At 55.4% G+C, this 18,384-nt stretch overlaps 1 protein-coding gene across 2 annotated transcripts in view; it reads left to right on the top strand.

Moving 5' to 3' along the window:
* Nucleotides 1-4,724: 4,724 nt before the first annotated feature.
* Nucleotides 4,725-18,384, top strand: part of LOC116954082 (transcription initiation factor TFIID subunit 4-like) — a 36,535-nt gene continuing 22,875 nt past the window's right edge. The window contains exons 1-9 of one of the 2 annotated variants that reach the window (XM_076052063.1): nucleotides 4,725-5,951; nucleotides 11,764-11,882; nucleotides 12,467-12,568; nucleotides 12,997-13,182; nucleotides 14,164-14,286; nucleotides 15,234-15,356; nucleotides 15,642-15,731; nucleotides 16,194-16,328; nucleotides 17,351-17,492. In XM_076052063.1, coding sequence (XP_075908178.1) covers nucleotides 4,757-5,951; nucleotides 11,764-11,882; nucleotides 12,467-12,568; nucleotides 12,997-13,182; nucleotides 14,164-14,286; nucleotides 15,234-15,356; nucleotides 15,642-15,731; nucleotides 16,194-16,328; nucleotides 17,351-17,492 — 2,215 coding nt within the window. In that variant the 5' untranslated portion in view covers nucleotides 4,725-4,756. Of the gene's footprint in view, nucleotides 5,952-11,763; nucleotides 11,883-12,463; nucleotides 12,569-12,996; nucleotides 13,183-14,163; nucleotides 14,287-15,233; nucleotides 15,357-15,641; nucleotides 15,732-16,193; nucleotides 16,329-17,350; nucleotides 17,493-18,384 lie in introns of both variants that reach the window. The other variant, XM_032974500.2, reaches the window with a different exon arrangement.

Here is an 18,384-nt window from a genome sequence, read left to right as displayed (position 1 = left end):
CCCCTGTAGTAGGATCCCTGTAGAAGTGCCCCTGTAGTAGTAGTGCCGCTGTAGGAGGACCCCTGTAGTAGTAGTACCCCTGTAGGAGGACCACTGTAGTAGAACCTCTGTAGTAGTTGCCCCCGTAGTAGGACCCCTGTAGGAGGACCCCTGTAGTAGTGCCCCTGTAGTAGTGCCCCTGTAGTAGTACCCCTGTAGGAGGACCCCCGTAGTAGTGCCCCCGTAGTAGTGCCCCTGTAGGAGGACCTCTGTAGTAGTGCCCCTGTAGGAGGACCCCCGTAGTAGTGCCCCTGTAGGAGGACCCCCGTGTAGTCGTCGACGTGGTGGTTCCGCGCCTTGGGCCACGGCGCCCCTGGCGTCGGCCCGGGCCGCCTCCCCAGCCCCTGTAGTAGTGCCCCTGTAGTAGGACCCCTGTAGTGGACCCCTGTAGGACCCCTGTAGTAGTAACCCCTGTAGTAAGACCCCTGTAGTAGGACCCCTGTAGGACCCCTGTAGTAGTAACCCCTGTAGTAGGACCCCTGTAGTAGGACCCCTGTAGTAGTGCCCCTGTAAGTCGTGCCCCTGTAGTAGGACCCCTGTAGTAGTACCCCTGTAGTAGTGCCCCTGTAGTAGGACCCCTGTAGCAGTACCCCTGTAGTAGGACCCCTGTAGTAGTGCCCCTGTAGTAGTGCCCCTGTAGGAGGACCCCTGTAGGAGGACCCCCGTAGTAGTGCCCCTGTAGTAGGACTCCTGTAGTAGTACCCCTGTAGTAGTACCCCTGTAGGAGGACCCCTGTAGTAGTGCCCCTGCAGTAGTACCCCCGTAGTAGGACCCCTGTAGGAGTGCCCCTGTAGGAGGACCCCTGTAGTAGGACCCCTGTAGTAGTGCCCCTGTAGTGGCGGTGCCCCTGTAGGAGGATCCCTGTAGTAGTAGTACCCCTGTAGGAGGACCACTGTAGTAGGATCCCTGTAGGAGGACCTCTGTAGTAGTTGCCCCCGTAGTAGGACCCCTGTAGTAGGACCCCTGTAGTAGTGCCCCTGTAGTACTACCCCTGTAGGAGGACCCCCGTAAGTGTGCCCCTGTAGGAGGACCCCCGTAAGTAGTGCCCCTGTAGAAGGACCCCCGTAGTAGTGCCCCCGTAGTAGTGCCCCTGTAGTAGTACCCCTGTAGTAGTGCCCCTCTAGGAGGACCCCTGTAGTAGTGCCCCTGTAGTAGTACCCCCGTAGTAGGACCCCTGTAGGAGTGCCCCTGTAGGAGGACCCCTGTAGTAGTGTCCCTGTAGTAGTAGTGTCCCTGTAGGAGGACCACCGTAGTAGGACCCCTGTAGTAGGACCCCTGTAGTAGGACCCCTGTAGGAGGACCTCTGTAGTAGTGCCCCCGTATTAGGACCCCTGTAGGAGGACCCCTGTTGTAGTGCCCCTGTAGTAGTGCCCCTGTAGTAGTGCCCCTGTAGGAGGACCCCCGTAGTAGTGCCCCTGTAGTAGGACCCCTGTAGTAGTGCCCCTGTAGGAGGACCCCCGTAGTAGTGCCCCTGTAGGAGGACCCCCGTAGTAGTGCCCCCGTAGTAGTGCCCCTGTAGGAGGACCCCCGTAAGTAGTGCCCCTGTAGTACGAACCCCCGTGTAGTAGTGCCCCCGTAGTAGGACCCCTGTAGGAGGACCCCTGTAGGAGGACCCCCGTTAGTAGTACCCCTGTAGGAGGGCCCCCGTAGGACCCCCGTAGGAGGAACCCCCGTAGTAGTGCCCCTGTAGGAGGACTCCTGTAGTAGGACCCCTGTAGTAGTGCCCCTGTAGTAGGACCTCTGTTAGTAGTACCCCTGTAGTAGGACCCCTGTAGGAGGACCTCTGTAGTAGTGCCCCCGTAGTAGGACCCCTGTAGGAGGACCCCTGTAGTAGAGCCCCTGTAGTAGTGCCCCTGTTGTAGTACCCCTGTAGGAGGACCCCCGTAAGTAGTGCCCCTGTAGGAGGACCCCCGTAAAGTAGTGCCCCTGTAGGAGGACCCCCGTAGTAGTGCCCCTTGTAGTAGTACCCCTGTAAGTAGTGCCCCTGTAGGAGGACCCCTGTGGTAGTGCCCCTGTAGTAGTGCCCCTGTAGTAGTACCCCCGTAGTAGGACCCCTGTAGGAGTTCCCCTGTAGGAGGACCCCTGTAGTAGTGCCCCTGTAGTAGTGCCCCTGTAGTAGTACCCCCGTAGTAGGACCCCTGTAGGAGTGCCCCTGTAGGAGGACCCCTGTAGTAGTGCCCCTGTAGTAGTAGTGCACCTGTAGGAGGACCCCTGTAAGTAGTAGTACCCCTGTAGGAGGACCACCGTAGTAGGACCCCTGTAGTAGGACCCCTGTAGTAGGACCCCTGTAGGAGGACCTCTGTAGTAGTGCCCCCGTAGTAGGACCCCTGTAGGAGGACCCCTGTAGGAGGACCCCTGTAGGAGGACCCCTGTAGTAGTGCCCCTGTAGTAGTGCCCCTGTATAGTGCCCCTGTAAGGAGGACCCCCGTAGTAGTGCCCCTGTAGTAGGACCCCTGTAGTAGTGCCCCTGTAGGAGGACCCCTGTAGTAGTGCCCCTGTAGGAGGACCCCCGTAGTAGTGCCCCCGAAGTGGTGCCCCTGTAGTAGGACCCCCGTGTAGTAGTGCCCCCGTAAGTAGGAACCCTGTAGGAGGACCTATGTAGGAGGACCCCCGTTCGTAGTACCCCTGTAGGAGGAACCCCCGTAGGAGGACCCCCGTAGGAGGACCCCCGTAGTAGTGCCCCTGTAGGAGGACCCCTGTAGTATGACCCCTGTAGTAGTGCCCCTGTAGTAGGACCCCTGTAGTAGTACCCCTGTAGGAGGACCCCCGTAGGAGGACCCCTGTAGTAGTACCCCTGTAGGAGGACCCCCGTAGGACCCCTGTAGTAGTGCCCCTGTAGGAGGACCCCCGTAGTAGTGCCCCTGTAGTAGGACCCCTGTAAGTAGGACCCCTGTAGGAGGACCCCTGTAGTAGTACCCCCGTAGGAGGACCCCCGTGTAGTCGTCGGCGTGGTGGTTCCGCGCCTTGGGCCACGGCGCCCCCTGGCGTCGGCCCCGGCCGCCTCCCCCAGCGCCGCTCGCTGCTGCTGATGATGATGGTGGTGATGATGAAGATGGTTCTTGTTGTTATCCTTAGTTCTTTAATCGGTCTCTTATTATTCTTCACTTATTTTCAGAGCGGTAGGAGGGGGGGGGGGGGGCACTTCCGCCGATAAGACACCACCGGTGTGAGGAGGGCCGCCACACACTTGAAGCCATCGTTGTGTTTGACAGCAGCACGATGATGATGGTGGTGGTGGTGTGTGGTGTGGGGTGTTTACACTCCGTCGCATCTTGTCGGGGTCCTCATTCAAGGCCGCCAGTGGCCGCCAGTAGCCCGCGGACCTAGCAATGAAGAACGCTGATCTAATCGAACTTGTCTTGAACGGGTTTCACGTGCTATGAAGATGGGACATTGCCCGAAACGCCTCGTATGATAGTTATTTTTTTCATGTTGTTGACGAACGTGCCGAGGTGGTGACGAATGTAACTGTGGGCTGAGCTGCCGAGTTGCGAGCCCTGACCACAGCGAATGCAAGTTACACGGTGCTTCAAAAAAGTGTTAACACTTACATGGGACTATAGTTTTTAATGGCAAAAGAACAGATAATACACTGTAACATGATAACAAATGTAATGTTAATAACTTCAAAAAGTCTCCCACTTGTTCGCCATCATCGCAATATTCTCCAGGTGGTCCTCAGAGTCCAGAGGCACATTTCTTGTATTGTTATAAATTCTCAGAAGTGTTAAAACATTTTTGAAGCACCCTGTACCGTCTCTCTTACACACCCCATCAGCCTCGCCGCCTGCTGGGAGTGCAATCATTCCAAAAGACGCCTTTTGGCGTCCTCTGGTCTAACACCGTTTGAGACGAGGCTCAAAAGAAAGCTGTCTTTGGTGTGGACCAATCAGTTTAAAGTATTTTTTTGTTTGCATTCTCACCACAAGCATTGCGGTTAATGCAGACATGATTCCTTGTAAAAGGTTTCAGTTTGGTGTTTTAACATCTTAACACCTCTTTTGTTGCCAGAAAAAATGGGGTAAACCCGATTATCTTACAGGTTCAGACTAAACACGGCCCGACGCAGTGAGAGCGCGCCAGCTACACTGCCTCGTCACCTCACCCACCCTGTCCTTATATAGCGACCCGTGACGTCACCATCAGACCGCCACGCCCCTTGCACAGCAAGCTCCGCCCCACCCGACGTTTCGAGTTTTACGAGCGCGCGCCCCCACCCCCGTGGAGACGTCAGAGGGGCTTCCCCCGCACCCTCCGCCCCCCCCTACCCACAATGCACGCGGGAGGCGAAGAGCGCATGCGCAGGGGGGGGGGTCGGTGAGATTGAGCGGGAGGGGTGGTGGGGAGGCCTAGGAGGCGGGGGCTTGGGTGGGAGGGGGGTTTTTAGGGGAGGAGTTAGGGGGATGGGGCGGGGGTTAGGATAATAGTGGGGAGGGGTTAGGAGGATGGGGAAGCTTAAGGGGCGGGGCCTTAAGGAGAAAATTCGAGGGGAGGGACGCTGGAAGTCTAGGGGCGGGGCTCGGGGGGGGTGCGGGGAGTGTCCGGTGGGCAGGGCTAGGCGCGAGCACCGAGGGCGAGGGGCGGGGCTCGCGGGTTTTGGCGAGAGGGAGGGGCGTTGAGAGGCGGGGCTCGGTAGGAGTGAGGGGCGGGGCTCGGGGGGAGTGAGGGGCGGGGGAAGGGGGGGGCTTCAGGGCCGCCGCGCGCGCGCGCGAGCAAAATGGCGGCGGCGTCGTCGTCCGGCAGGAGCGAGCGGAGCGGCCGGGCCGAGCGCGGCGGCGGCGCCGCGGGAGCCGCCGGGATCGGTGGCGCCGCGTCCGCGGACCCCCTGGACGAGATGCTGGCTCGCGACGTGGACGAGAAGGCGGTCAGCGACCTGGTGGGCTCGCTCGAGTCGCGCCTCGGGGGCGCCCGGGTGGCACTCATTGCTAACAACCACGCGGCCCGCGGCGGCGGCGGTGGAGCAGGAGAAGCGGCGAGGGAGCAGCAGCTCAAGCAACAGCAGCAGCTGAAGCAGCAGCAGCAGCGACCTCCGGGACACGGGGTAGTAGCAGCAGCTGCAATTAGCGTCACCGTTGCGAACTCCACGTTTGGATGTGTGGCCTCCACGCCGGTCATCATAACTTCTGTAGGAGGCGGTGGCGGTGCTCCCGTCGCTACTGCCGCTACGGCAGTAGCGACGGGATCAGCAGCAGCAGGAGGTGGTGGTGCTGCTGCTGCACAGGTTCACCCGAGCCGCCTTGGAGGGAGCACAGTGGCCCCCGCGCTCCCCGCCTCCATCTCTTCCTCAGTGTCGTCCATCGCGACCATCTCCCCCATCTCCTCCATCATCTCCTCCTCCGCCTCGTCGTCTCCGCTGCTGCTGAATCACGCGACCAAGGCGATCTCCTTGCCGGTCGGGCAGACGCTCAACGGGAGCACCGTTACCCCCGCGGTCACCCCCGCGGTCAATCCCTTAGGGGTTTCTTCCCCGGGCTGTGCGAGCAATGGGGTGAGGACCCTGCCCCCCGCCGCGAACCCTGCCCGCACGGGGGCCCAGCAGGCGGGGGCCCAGCAGGCGGGGACCCCGTGCACCCCGCGGCCACCCCAGGCCGTGTTCAACGGAGCCGAGCACGGCCACGGGACGCTGCTCGGGCAGCAGCAGCAGCAGCTGCAGCTGCACGTGGGAGTGAGTAGCACCACCAGCAGCAGCAGCATCAGCAGCCCAGTGTCCACCCCTCAGGGGCCGCAGCCCGGCGTCTCGAAACCCCCCCTGGCCGCCGTGACGGCCCCCGCGCTGCCGGCGCAGCTGAGGCCCGCCCTGGTGTCCCCCGTGCACCGCGTGATGGCCCCGCAGGTGATCGCCCCGCGGCCCATGCAGCAGCAGCAGCAGCAGACCATGGTGCAGCTGCCGCCCGGCTTCACAATCCCGCCAGGTGAGCGCACACGCTGCAGACGCGAGCCCGGCCTGAGCCTGTATAGCATAGCCCCCCTAGTAGGTGAGAGGTGATGGGCCTCCAGGTGGCAGCCAGGAGGTAAAAGATGACGGGTGAGGGATGGCAGAGGCAAGGTGAGGGGTGACAACAGATGTGGGATAGCAGCGTGAAGGTGAAAGGTGCAGGCGAGGGATGGCAGGACAGCCAGAGGTAACAAGAGAGTCTATGGCCACATGCGTGGTGCAGCAGGGTGCATGAGTTGACAGGAAGCCGGCCACGTGCAGGTGTGGTGCATGTGACAGATGACAGTGGGCAGCGGAAGGTGAGAGAGAGCAGCGGGAGGAAGGTGAGGGGTGGAAGGAGAACGGTGAATGGGACTGCCGGTGATGGGTGCAGGAGAGGGGCGATGTGGGTATGTGTGCCGAGTGGAGCAGGTGAGGATACAGACAGCTGTAGGTGGTGACGGCAGTCGGGCGTGTGAATGGCAGGAGAAGCAGGTGAGAAACAGTGCTGAGTGTGAGACAGGTGAGTCGTCTAGATGCTGAACCTATGCTGGAGCTGTCAGCTGACTTGAGGCTGTGTGTGTGTGCCCGTGGGCGGAATGAGCCCACGTGGAATTCAGCATCGGCAGCAAAAGGACGGAATGTTTTGAAAATAACCAATTTGTCTGTGTACTTAGTCTTGCCTTTCACAGGGTCACGTCTTGCAGCGCTGCTTAACGGTTCGCATGTGAGGTTCACCGGCACTGCTGTAACTCGTGGCTGTGTCTTAGACGCCACCTTTGGTTGGCTTCTCATTCTTTATCCACTGCTACTGCTGCGTGCGTCATATTGCACAAATCTAAAGAAGTGGAGCCCATCGACTCATCCATCAATTCATTTGAAACCCCTCTCTCCGGCTTAAGTCACCGTCGTGTGGGATGATGCCAACTCTTAAGCACGTGCGCTTTACTTTTTACACATTGCACAGACCACTGTCGAACCAAGGCTGGATGAAGGCTATATGGGGTTGTTTAACCATACCTCACCTCGCTGATCAGTTTTGGTTGGGGGGGTGAAAAACAATAGGGAGGTGAGGGTGTGAAAGAAGGTCAGGATCAGTTGCAATATTATTCACCACTGATGTTAGCCGTGGCCATGAATCAAACTGATAACCACTAGATTCCCAGCGCAGTGCATAAACCGCTGCGCAATTACTTTTGACTCTTTGTGGAAGCGGTAGTGCAGTTGCTGGCACACCACACTACGAACTCGGCGATCCGAGTTCGATTCCCGCTGAAGGCCAACATCAGTGACGAATATCTGAACTGGTTCTGGGCCTCCGCGAGGTCGACTCAGCCATGAAATTAGTAACTTGTTACGATGTGTACAACACAGCACTGGGGAGACAAAGCGGTCGGGCGTTGTGTTAGCCACCCAACTCCTTCGTGTGCCGTGTCCGGTGCTTGTGAACATCACTTGCTCCCAACAGCCTTTTAAAGGCTATCCGGGGGATTTTTGTCCTTGTGTGGTTCAGCTGCGTGTGAATGTTCAATGTAAACTCGTGTTCTCCGCCGCCACAGTGTGTTTCCGTGGAGAGTTGACAGGTCTCGTGTGCCATGCGTTGGTAGTGAGCGCACGTGTAGAGTCGCGGATCGGGGCGTTTGGCGTTCAACCACAAAAACACGACAAGCTGGCGTCACACACACGTTGGGTCAACAGATCTCTGTGTGTGTGTGTGCGTGCGCGGTGATGGAACGTTAAGCGTGTCTGAAGACACGTGTGTTGTCATCGTCCTTCTCTCTTACGTTTCACTTCCGTGTCCTCCTCTTGTGATTATAGTTACTGCCGAGGCTTCTGCTGTTTGCAGAGCCTTGGCAAGAACCGCCGTCCTGAGTACTCGCGTCCCAAAACCATAACCCATTACCCCTACCCCCGTAGTCTTGACCCTAAACACGAACTCCTAATCCTTCGTCCGAACCCCTAACCCTCATCCATAAACAATAGTCCCTAACCCTTAATCCTAAACCCCACACGAGAGCCAAAGTAGCGGTGTCCCTTCATATTTCATTCATTGCAAAGGACCGCTGACGGGTAAGGGCAATGCAAGGGAGGTTTGTAATTGGATGAAACTCTGGTGTACGTTTTGTGTAAAGTAAAATATGTAAGGACTGTTGTCACTCCCTGCGAGGTGTTCGCTGTTTTCCCGCTGCTCGCGCCGCACAAGAGCACGGAGTCCGGTGTGCGCACCTGAGTGAGCGGTGCGGTTTGATCATCGGTGGAGGAGGCCGGAGGTGGTTCAGGCATTCGAGCACTGAGCCGGCACCTCTGAGGTCCTGGGTTCAAATCGGGATGTTGGCCACCTGTCATTAATCCGGGTTCTCAGCTGTGGCAGGTTGATGATGTCAGCTCAGACACTAATGACTGCTTTAAAAGACACAGTGTTGTTTTAAGCTACATTTTGGAATAGTACCATCTCCTCTTCTTAAAACATTTAAAGGTTTAATTGGCATGTGGCAAACATTTTTCTCTCTGGCGGTGCATTTAAAAATGTGCAATGGCAACAGTAGGGTGCAGCAGATAAAATATCTCACTTGAAGGAATCTCTGGAGGAGTTGTGTGATATCTTTTCCATGGCCCGTTCCTGAGCACAACGGGCGATTCACTGCTCTGCGAGCGTCCGCAACGGATACTCTATCTAATGGCATTATGCCGAATCATGGCATGCGACATTAGGATTAGAATTGAAAAAAGACAAAATACAAATGTGAATTGGTGATATCCTCTGCAATTAGGTGAGATCCCTTTTGGGATAACATACTCCGTGTCTCGTGTGAATGTGACTGCTTCCCAGCCTCTTTCCTCCTAGCCATCGAGCTCTCTTCAGTTTTTCCAAGCCAAGGCCTCGCCGGGCCGGGCTTATCCTGTTCTGCTGTGAACGGTTGCACTACAATGATCGCGATTTAGATTTGTGCAGCATCTAACCGTTACTGCGTCTCAAGATGCTGCATGGAATAGTGGCACTTGTGAAAAAACGGAACCAGAGTGGGGGGAAAAAGGGGAAAAAAAATTAAGGGAGTATGTGGCTACAGGTTCATTAAGGAGATGGTGCTACAGAAAGGTGCATTTACAAACGTTTCAAAGATAAGACACAGGAATGGGGAGTGGAGGAAATACAGGGTGACCCCGTTTATAAATATCCCACTGATTCCACTGACCGTCTTTCTTCTTAAAAAGAGATTGCGAAAACCATGGGTCTATATCTTACAGGGGAGAGTGTTAATACATTTAATAGGTAATGCGATCGGTTTGGTGACGTGTAGAGGCTTTGAGCTGAAGTGTTGTTTTCTCTCATTTTTCCATGTTATTTTAGTGGTGCATTTATAAATGGACCGTACCGTATTCTTTGCCAGTGTGGTGTTTGTATGCCTTGTTGCCGGTGTTCCTAGCTGATGTAGTTTCTCGCACAGCTTACACTACTTTTCAGTGAAAAACTCGTTCTGCGTGACTGGGTGACTGCCTATAACTTTCACGTCCACCCCATTCGCGGTCATCAATAGATTGAGGCTAGAATGTGCCTTGTCTGTCCATTAAGCTCCGAGTTGGAGTCTGTAAAAGCCGCGGTATTTGGCCCTGCACTGGCACAACCGCTGAGCCGAGCTCTGTCCACAAATGATACGGCGCCTCCTCAATGGGGATGAGTCGCCGGCTAATAAACGCGAGCCGACTTCCGCCTCGCGCCCTGAGTCAGCGCGTGGACGGCCGGCGCGCGGGCCTCTCCTCCCACGGCTGGACTTCACCTCTGGCGATACACCGCCGCTTGCGCTAGGGACAGCTGTAACTTGCGTCAAGCGCATGTGTGTGTGTGTGTGATCGACTCTCGGCGTGACTGTGCCGTCGTCTGCCTTCGGCCCCTCCGTGTGAGCGGGACGACGGTGGAAGCGGTTTATTTAATCGGCGCGGTGTGGAAATGGGTTTGATTGGGTGCTGTTTACACCTTGGTGGCGCGAGATGACTGCGATCCCGAGCTTTGGAGGCACGGGTGGCAGGCTACGTGATGGCGAGGAAATGGCACTGCAGTAAGAGTGTTCGTGAATCCATCTGTGCAGATCTTTGAGTGATATGCCCCCACATGCGTGAGTTTCTCCAGGTCTAACCATTCGCTCGCACCCCTCCTTGGCAATTCAAAGAAATGTCACCAGTCAGGGTCACAATCGGATTAATTATTCATTTTTATGTTGACCCTTGACTGGGTTGTGACGTCCTTACCTCTTTAAAAAATCCTTTGTCTTAATTTTATCTAAAATCGTGCTCTTGGCATTAAGTTGTGAAACAAAGCCAATTATTGCAGAGCAGTGCATCATTGTTGGATAACAACCCGGGGAAGGAGATATCACAACTACTTCTGAGATCCCTGCAAAGTAACCTCTAATCCTCACAATATGGCCTGCTGTACTTTTCTGCAGGCCTTGCTGTATATAAATATTCGTCGTATGGCACTCGAACCAATTTAACTATCAGCACAGGAATTTAGCCAAGCGACAACATTTTTTTATTATGATGACGGTTTTTTTGTTTTGTCATTGGTGATTGGTCTGAGACCATTCACCCAATACACTGGTCATCACAAACCCAGGATCTCATAATTTGCTGGCCTCACTGCTTTAATGCCTTATCCACCCGGCCACCTTTCAACATATGGCCTTCTGACCGTGAATCAGGATATCTAAGCACTGCCAATATTAATCAGAATCAATTATTGTATAACATTTATATGTATTTATCCAGGAAACCTGCTCCGAGTCTCAAGATACTTTCGGAAGGGTCCTCACATTGGGACTTCTGACAAATTCCCTTTTGAAGGAATGTTTGCGTGGGGGAGGGAGCCGGAGTATGAAACCCATCTCGCACGCACGAGTGGATGAATAGTCAGAGGTGTGCACAGACGTGTTGACTACCCACCTGCTGTGTTGCCGCCATCTCCTGGTCACCTCGCTGCCCGGTGGGATTGGGCGTTTCACAAATAGCAGCGCGATCCGCCAACTCTTGCCTCCGAAGTGTTGGACCACCGGTGCGCACTACCGCATGTGGCCGAGGTGTGATTTGAGGGATGTGCTGGAGAGACGTTATCACCCACAATCCGCTCGCTTGAGATAACCGATTCTGGCTTCTTTGGAATACTTGACAATCCTTGACTTTGATAGTTTTTCTTGTATCGTCTCCACCGCAATGAACATAATTCACTTCATCCGTTCAATAATACTTGTCAACATCGTCAGACCCTTAACTGTAGGGATTGTGGGGACGCCAATGCGGCATTCAGCTCTTCTAGCTCGTACATCTCGTGGTCTCTTGCGATCTGCACGACGTCTGCTGCTGATCTCCATGTCCAAGACGCTGCTTTCGTTGCCCAGCTGCGCCTTGGGCGACCTCTCCTCCTCGTCCCTTCCACCAGGCCCTGCAGGATGACACGGGAAAATGTCATCCTGGTCTTGGAGTGACACCGCCAAACAATCGCATCTTCCTCTTTGTTAGCGCTAGTCGCAGGTCGTGTACCCCGCTATTTTTAGTCACCTCCGCATGAATCAACTCACTGATTGGACCTACTATCAACAAATCCTCCGCTGTGAACACCGAGCTTTTGTGGATGATTGAGTTTTTTTTACCTCCCTCGCTCGTACCAAACGCGCGTCCTTTTCCAACGACTCGCCGGTGGCCGAGGCAGCCGTTGAGTGCGGCGCCTGCCTTTTTCACAAGCGGCCTCCGCGTTTTGTGCGATGGTGCGGTCGCTGCCCCCTCACCACCCTCCCCGTGCCACCGCTGCGTGTCCGCAGGCATGGTGCTCGTGCAGAAGGAAGGCCACCTCATCCTTCTGCCCCACTCGGCGCTGCAGCAGCTGAGGCCGGCGACTCCCGGAGCCGCGCCTCAGTTTCGTCTCCCGCCCATTCACCAGGTGAGGGCCCCCCCTGGCCGTTCTTACGTCCGCTTGCGTGCGAGGAGGCCGTCCAGGCGCGGACCTGGCGCGGTGGCGCACGCCCGCCTGCGATCCCAGCACAAGGAAAGCAAGGGATGCATGTACAGTAAACCTTGGATTGCGAGTAACTTGGTCTGCGAGTGTTTTGCAAGACGAGCAAAAATTTTAAATAAATATTAATTTGATAAACGAGCGAGGGTCTTGCATTACGAGTAGTACGTATACGCTTTGTCTGCCGAGCGTCACGTGATCACGACTGATATACGAGTGCTTTGATATACGAGTGCTTTGAATTACAAAGACGTTTCCGGAACGAATTATGCTCGCAATCCAAGGTTTTACTGTATGTACGTTGGAACTCCTTTCGCACCGTTCCTAGCCAACCGTGCTCATCGGTGGTGCTGGGAAGGGTTGGTGTCTTGGGTGCGCGACTCCCAACTTGCTGGGCTGTCAGGGCGCCAGGAGGTGGCAGAACAGTAAACGGGTTGCTGCTGACCGACCTGGGTATGCCATGTCCCACCAACTACCCCCCACCCCTCTCTCATCGCCCTCTCTCCCAGCAGCCCCCCGGGACGCACGTGATTGCGAGGAGCGTGGCCCCCACCATCATCAAGCAGATCTCACCGGGCCAGACCGTTGCCTCCACACAGCCCACGCCGCTGCAGGTAACGTGGGCCTGCCCACCGGCCACCGTGAGGCCCGCTCACAGGGCCCATGATCCGCCCTGAGTGCGCACGGTAAAGGACGAAGGGCGACCGGTTGTAAGTCGCCTCGTTTCGTCGAGCAGTTTGATTAACCGTTGTATCTTTTATCCTCTCGTTTGTTCAGTTTTGTTTGCTTTATGAGCCTAGATGTAATGTGAGCGAATCATTTGCATACATTTATACAGATTCTGCGGAGCACAACTAAACGTGCGTATCTTGAGCATAAAAATCGGTTTTGTTCAATGCACCGTTTTGTGCCTCGTTGGACGTAGCTTGTGTCCGGCTGTCACTGTGCCGGATCTCCGTTTGCTCCGTGCATATCTTGTGGTTTGTTTTTGCGCGCGTCACCGCCCTCTCGCTTACGTTGCGCCACCGCTTGTCGCGAGCAGCCTCAGCAGCCGGTCTCCGTGGCGCCCACCACCATGGCGACGTCGACCGCGACGGCGCCGGCCCACCGACCTCCCGTGCCGGTCCAGGCCAAGGTCATCCAACCGCCGACGGTCATCTCGGCACCGCCCGCCGCCGCCACCTTCAGCACCGCGACGCTCACGCGACCGCCGACCCCGACAACTCCTGTGAGCACCAGCAGCGCGTGCTGGCGCCACCAGTAGCGCGTTAGACGATTTGTGTGCGCCGGCGGGGTGCGTACGGCACGGCGAGCACGCGTGCCCACGCTCAGTTTGCCATTATTTTTTCATCATTTTGATGCCGTCAAAAAATGGTCCCATAGATGTCACGCAAAATTAATTGCACCAGCCACACGCGACGTGTCAGGTTTTTCGACGAGGCCCCTTCACAAAATTGTTTTTCCCTTTAACCGTAGGCTCTATTTGGTGAAGATGTATGCATAGAGTGTGGTCAATTACACACACACACACAGACAAAAGACATTCGCAGTTCATCACGGGTACGGGAACCCGAGCGCAGAGAGAGCTTGAGGCTGCCACCGAGTGCCTGCCCCTACCTGTGTAGGCACAACAAGGGAAGAAGAGGATCCTCAGCTGGCTATGTTTTTTTTTCTCCGAACGTTGCAACGCAGAGCGAGGCCTCCCCCTGCTGTTTGCCGGGGAGAAGCGCGCGGGCGCACGCTGCCGCTCACGTGGCGGGCATGTTTACGTTTTTGAATCGCCCGCCCCCGCAGCCGGCGCGCCCACGCTCTCGCGCCGCGCGCGGTTTTAATAACGCATGCCGTGATTGGGACTTGATGCCCGCGGTCGAGAGACCTCAAGTTGGCGGCATTCGCGGTTCACTCGGAACCAATTGGTGCATAAACACGTGTACTTCGCTTAAACCAGAGAGAGCCGGTTGAGAAGAAAAGTCTCCTTCGTAAAAGTGAGATACGTGGATCACGGGCAATACAGGTATATACGGGAACAAACGGTAGAATACCATCGCAAAAACCTCGCATCAATAACAACATATTAAACAAATAACAATAAAGCAGGTGAACTTAATAAAGACCAATGATTCCAGTATTGTAGCTTTAAGTGTAGGGCAGAAAGGTCCTTCAGCTACGTTTTAGCCGTTGCGATCGTTAACGGCTCCATCTTCCGCAGGTCATGGTGACGAGCGCAGGGTCGATCCGACCTTTGACCTCACCCACGACAGTGGCCATCACGGCGGCGCTGCCGGGCGGCGGCGCCGTGAGAGCCGCTGCCCCAACGCTCGTCATGACGCCGGTGGGTCCTGTGCCACCACCGGGGGTTGACGGTGGTCGTGTCGGAGGTGCCGGTGCTGGTAGTTGTGCTGAGAGGTGGTTTAGTGGTTGTAGTGGTGGTTGTTGTGGTGGTGTTATGTGCGTGTATGTCTGTGTGTTTGTCTTTGTTTTGTGTGACTCAATTTCGAATTTGGCTCACAGCCAACATCGGTGACTGATATCTGAACTGGTCCTGGGCCTCCCCTAGATCCTGGGCCTCCCCTAGATGCCGTAAATGAGTGTAAATTAGTGCAGTCTGTAAACATCAGCACTGGGGATACAAAGACGGCCGGGCGTGGTTCTGGCCACACCACCCCTCGTGGGCTCTGCCGGCCTAAATAGGTCCTCGCTAACAGCACTTGCCGCAACGGCCTGTGTAGTCTATACGGAGAATCTTTATCTTTTGTGTATCTATGTGCAGGGCGTTGTGATTAGAGTAATCGTGCAATGAGCCAACATCAGTGATGAGTAATGTATGAAGCGATCCTGGGCCATTCCTGAGGTTACCACGTGTAAACTTCAGCACTGGAGGCTGCTGGGCATGGTTCTCACCACACCACCCACTCGTGTGACATGCTGGCCTCTTGTGCCACTGTTGCTAATTTTGGCAATTGTTGAAATTAGTGGTTGTGTTGGTCATCCCAGTCAGTCAACCCATAGCACCTGGTATTGTACAGTGACCTCCTGTGAGACAGCCTTCGGCACTTCGCTTGACCTCAAAGTGCACCTAGCCTGGCACAAGCGCCGTGGTGACGTCACCGCCGCTTACTGGCGAACGGCGGTTGTTGTTGTCGGTGCTGGCAGTGGTCTCGGCAGATAAACGAAAGTGCAGGGCACCTCTGTCTTGGTGGCATCACGGCGCCAAGTCAATGCTGTGCAGCGGCGTTCTCCTCTGCCTGGCGCTAACGCTCGCCCTGTGTCGCTGCCCAGGAGCTGATGGAGAACGTGAAGAAGTGCAAGAACTTCCTGTCGACGCTGGTGAAGCTGGCATCCACGGGGCAGCAGTCGCCCGAGACAGCGCACAACGTGAAGGACCTCGTGCAGAGCTTGCTTGTGAGTGGCGCTCGCTTACCCCCGCGCTTCCCTCTGCTCCAACCGCCGTTCTCTCTGATGCTGTCCAAGCAAGGTTCAAAGTGTTAACCCTCGCGAAGATGATCCAATATGAGTGAAATGTTACTGTAAAGTCGTACCTCCTCCTCCCGATGACATCGTTATGGGTGACAAGAGCTGACGCGAGCCAATGAGCGAGCGAGCAAATGAGCGAGCAAACGGGCATGGTCGTGTTGTCTGACGATGTCTGACGGTGTCTGACGGTGTCGCCGTGATCGTTGCCAACAGGACGGGAAGATTGAGCCAGAGGAGTTCACCAGCCGGCTGCAGAAAGAGCTCAAGTCGTCCCCACAGCCCTACCTGGTGCCTTTCCTCAAGGTGACCCACGCTCTCTTCCCCCCGCAAATGCTCTCGCATCTCCCTCATATATATAGATGCACACACACATATATACACGCACACACATAAATATGTTCACGTATGTTTTATGGACGTATTCATGAATTCTAGAATCATTTGGTTAATCCGAAAAGCGAATTCCAAATACATTTCGGATTGAGCTAAAATGAGAAGTCGATGGAAGTGACGTCACGTCCATGTGTTTTTTTTCCACCAAAAATACCATTGTGTAAAATCACTTTTGCTTAAACTATATATTTTTTACATTGAATCCACAAACAATGAAAGTTAATAAGCCTAATTTATTTTAATATTAAAATACATCTAAACTGAAATTGGTCGTAAAAATACCAAAATAAAACATGTCACGGCCCAGCCACACAACCTGTGGTTGCTTGCCTCACCGCTGCTGCTCGGGTGTGCGTGCGTGCGTGAGCGCAGAAGAGCCTGCCAGCGCTGCGGCAGATGAACAAGAATCTGCAGACCTTCCCGGCGGCCACCTCCTCATCCAGCGCGCCGGCGCCCAGCATCTCCCTCTCGACCATACGGCCTACGCTCGCCACCGGCACCGGCCTGGTGAGGGCATCTCCGCTTGCCTCCCACACCGCTCAAACTCCCACTCCGCTTGCCTCTCACACTCCACTCCAGTCTTGCCTCCCACTCTTCTCGTCTTCCACTCCGCTCGCCTCCCACTCCACTCCAGCCTTGCCTCCAACTCTTCTCGTCTCCCACTTTTCTCGTCTCCCACTCCGCTCCCCTCCCACTCCACTTTGCACTTACATGGGGGGGCGGTGAGGTGGGAGTAGCAGAGTTGGAATCTCGAACTAAACATCTTCTTTGGTTCTTTCGGTAAAGTCACGTAGAATGAGAATAAAATAATAAATTGATAAAATAAAATAAAATAACACAATAATATTCTCACGACGTTTCGGCCACACCACAAGCGGCCTTCATCGGGTGAAGGGACGAGACTGTCTGGTAGGACAGCGCTGTTATTTTATTTTATTTTATCAATTTATTATTTTATTCTCATTCTACGTGACTTTACCGAAAGAACCAAAGAAGATTAATCCTTGCAGTCACGAAAGCTTTAAATCGAAATCGAACTAAACATTTTAAAGGTGTAATGGGGCTGCGGCGGCAGTGTTTTACCCGTAGGGGGTGCCGCAGGCATGAGGGCGACACGAGTTCAATTGCTGGCCACGGCTGACAGCGGTGGTGATATCTGAACTGGTCCTGGGCCTCTTCTAGGCTGCCTCAGCCTTCAATCATCATGTGGGTGCAAATGTGTAAAATCACCAGCGCTGGAGAGACTGAGGACGCCCCGGCGCAGTGCCGCTAGCCTCACCACCCCCTCGGGTGCCGTGCCAGCCTTCGTGGCGCTCGCTGCCAGCACGTGGCCCAGCGACTTGTTAAAGACTGCACGGGGGATCTGTGGCCTGTGGTGTGTGCTCATGGGAGTGATGGTGGGACTGGAGTTGTTGCTGGTGCTGCCGGCGATTAGGGGTTGTGCTGGCGATTGCCAGAGTGGCGGCGCCAGTTGCTTGCCAGCGTTGGTGGAGTTGCCGATGGTGCTTGTGTTGTGTGCCCGGCCGCAGGGCGTGACAACGCACACGGTGACGTCGCAGCAGCAGCAGCAGCAGTTGCGGATGAAGCAGTTGCAGGCGCTGTCGGGCGCCCAGGGAACCGTGCTCACCCGTCCCACCACCTCCATCGGCCACATGCGGCACATACAGCCAGGTGCGCGGGTAGCCTAGTCACGCACACAGAGAGGTGTGCTGTCTGCTACAGCTAGGTATTGAATTCCTTTATCTTACTCAGCCAGGTGTGTGGTCACTGAGCTACAGACAGGCGGACTCTCCGTTGTCCACACACAGGCGGACGTGGGTTGACCAATTACATAAATCCAAAGTACACCGTATCACACGCAGCCAGGTGCGCGCTGTCCTTCCACGGCACACAGCCAGCCGAGGGCTCCCATGACCAGGGACAGCTGAGACAACTCGCCCTTTGCCACTCTTCCTCACACGGGGTCGCTGTCTGCCACAGTTGGCTGTGATGCTGTCGCTCCTTGCCCCATTCAACCTGCAGTGTCGCTGAAGAGGAGGTGGAGGGGGGTGGAGGTGGGGGGGAGGAGGATGTGGAGGGGGGGAGCTCACACTGCTGGGTTGAGCTGCCGCCAAGTATTTCTTACTGAATATATTTTGATAATTATATAATTATTGTTGTTATTAGACTGGAGTAGGAGTTACATGACAAGCCATAGCGAGCCGTATACTGAATGTGGTGATGCCGGGTGTGGAAAATTCCTTCTTGTTGACCCGGACTGGGTGGACCCGGCTGAAGCAGTAGGGTGGTGCAGTGTTAACGCTCATGCCTCACAGCAGTCAGGGCCTGGGTTCTACTCCCGACTCGGACGCCGTTCTGTGTGAAGTCTGATTGTGCTCCCCCTGTTCTGCATGGGTTTCCTCCAGGTTCTCAGCTTGACTTCCGTTGGTAAAAAATGAAAGACGCATTGTTTACTGCAATTGGCCCAAACGTACCAATGGTGAAAACATTGACCTGAAAATGACTCGATAGGGATCACACAGCAGCAGCAACATCGACCCCTAATGAGAAAACAACTTCGTAG

This window comes from Petromyzon marinus, chromosome 54 (genome assembly GCF_048934315.1).
Source record: "Petromyzon marinus isolate PM22_M1 ecotype Great Lakes invasive population chromosome 54, UKy_Petmar_22M1.pri1.0, whole genome shotgun sequence".
Classification (NCBI taxonomy): Eukaryota; Metazoa; Chordata; class Hyperoartia; order Petromyzontiformes; family Petromyzontidae; genus Petromyzon; species Petromyzon marinus.
The sequence above is the reverse complement of the archived record's forward strand: the minus strand, read 5'-3'. Positions and strand labels throughout refer to the sequence as shown.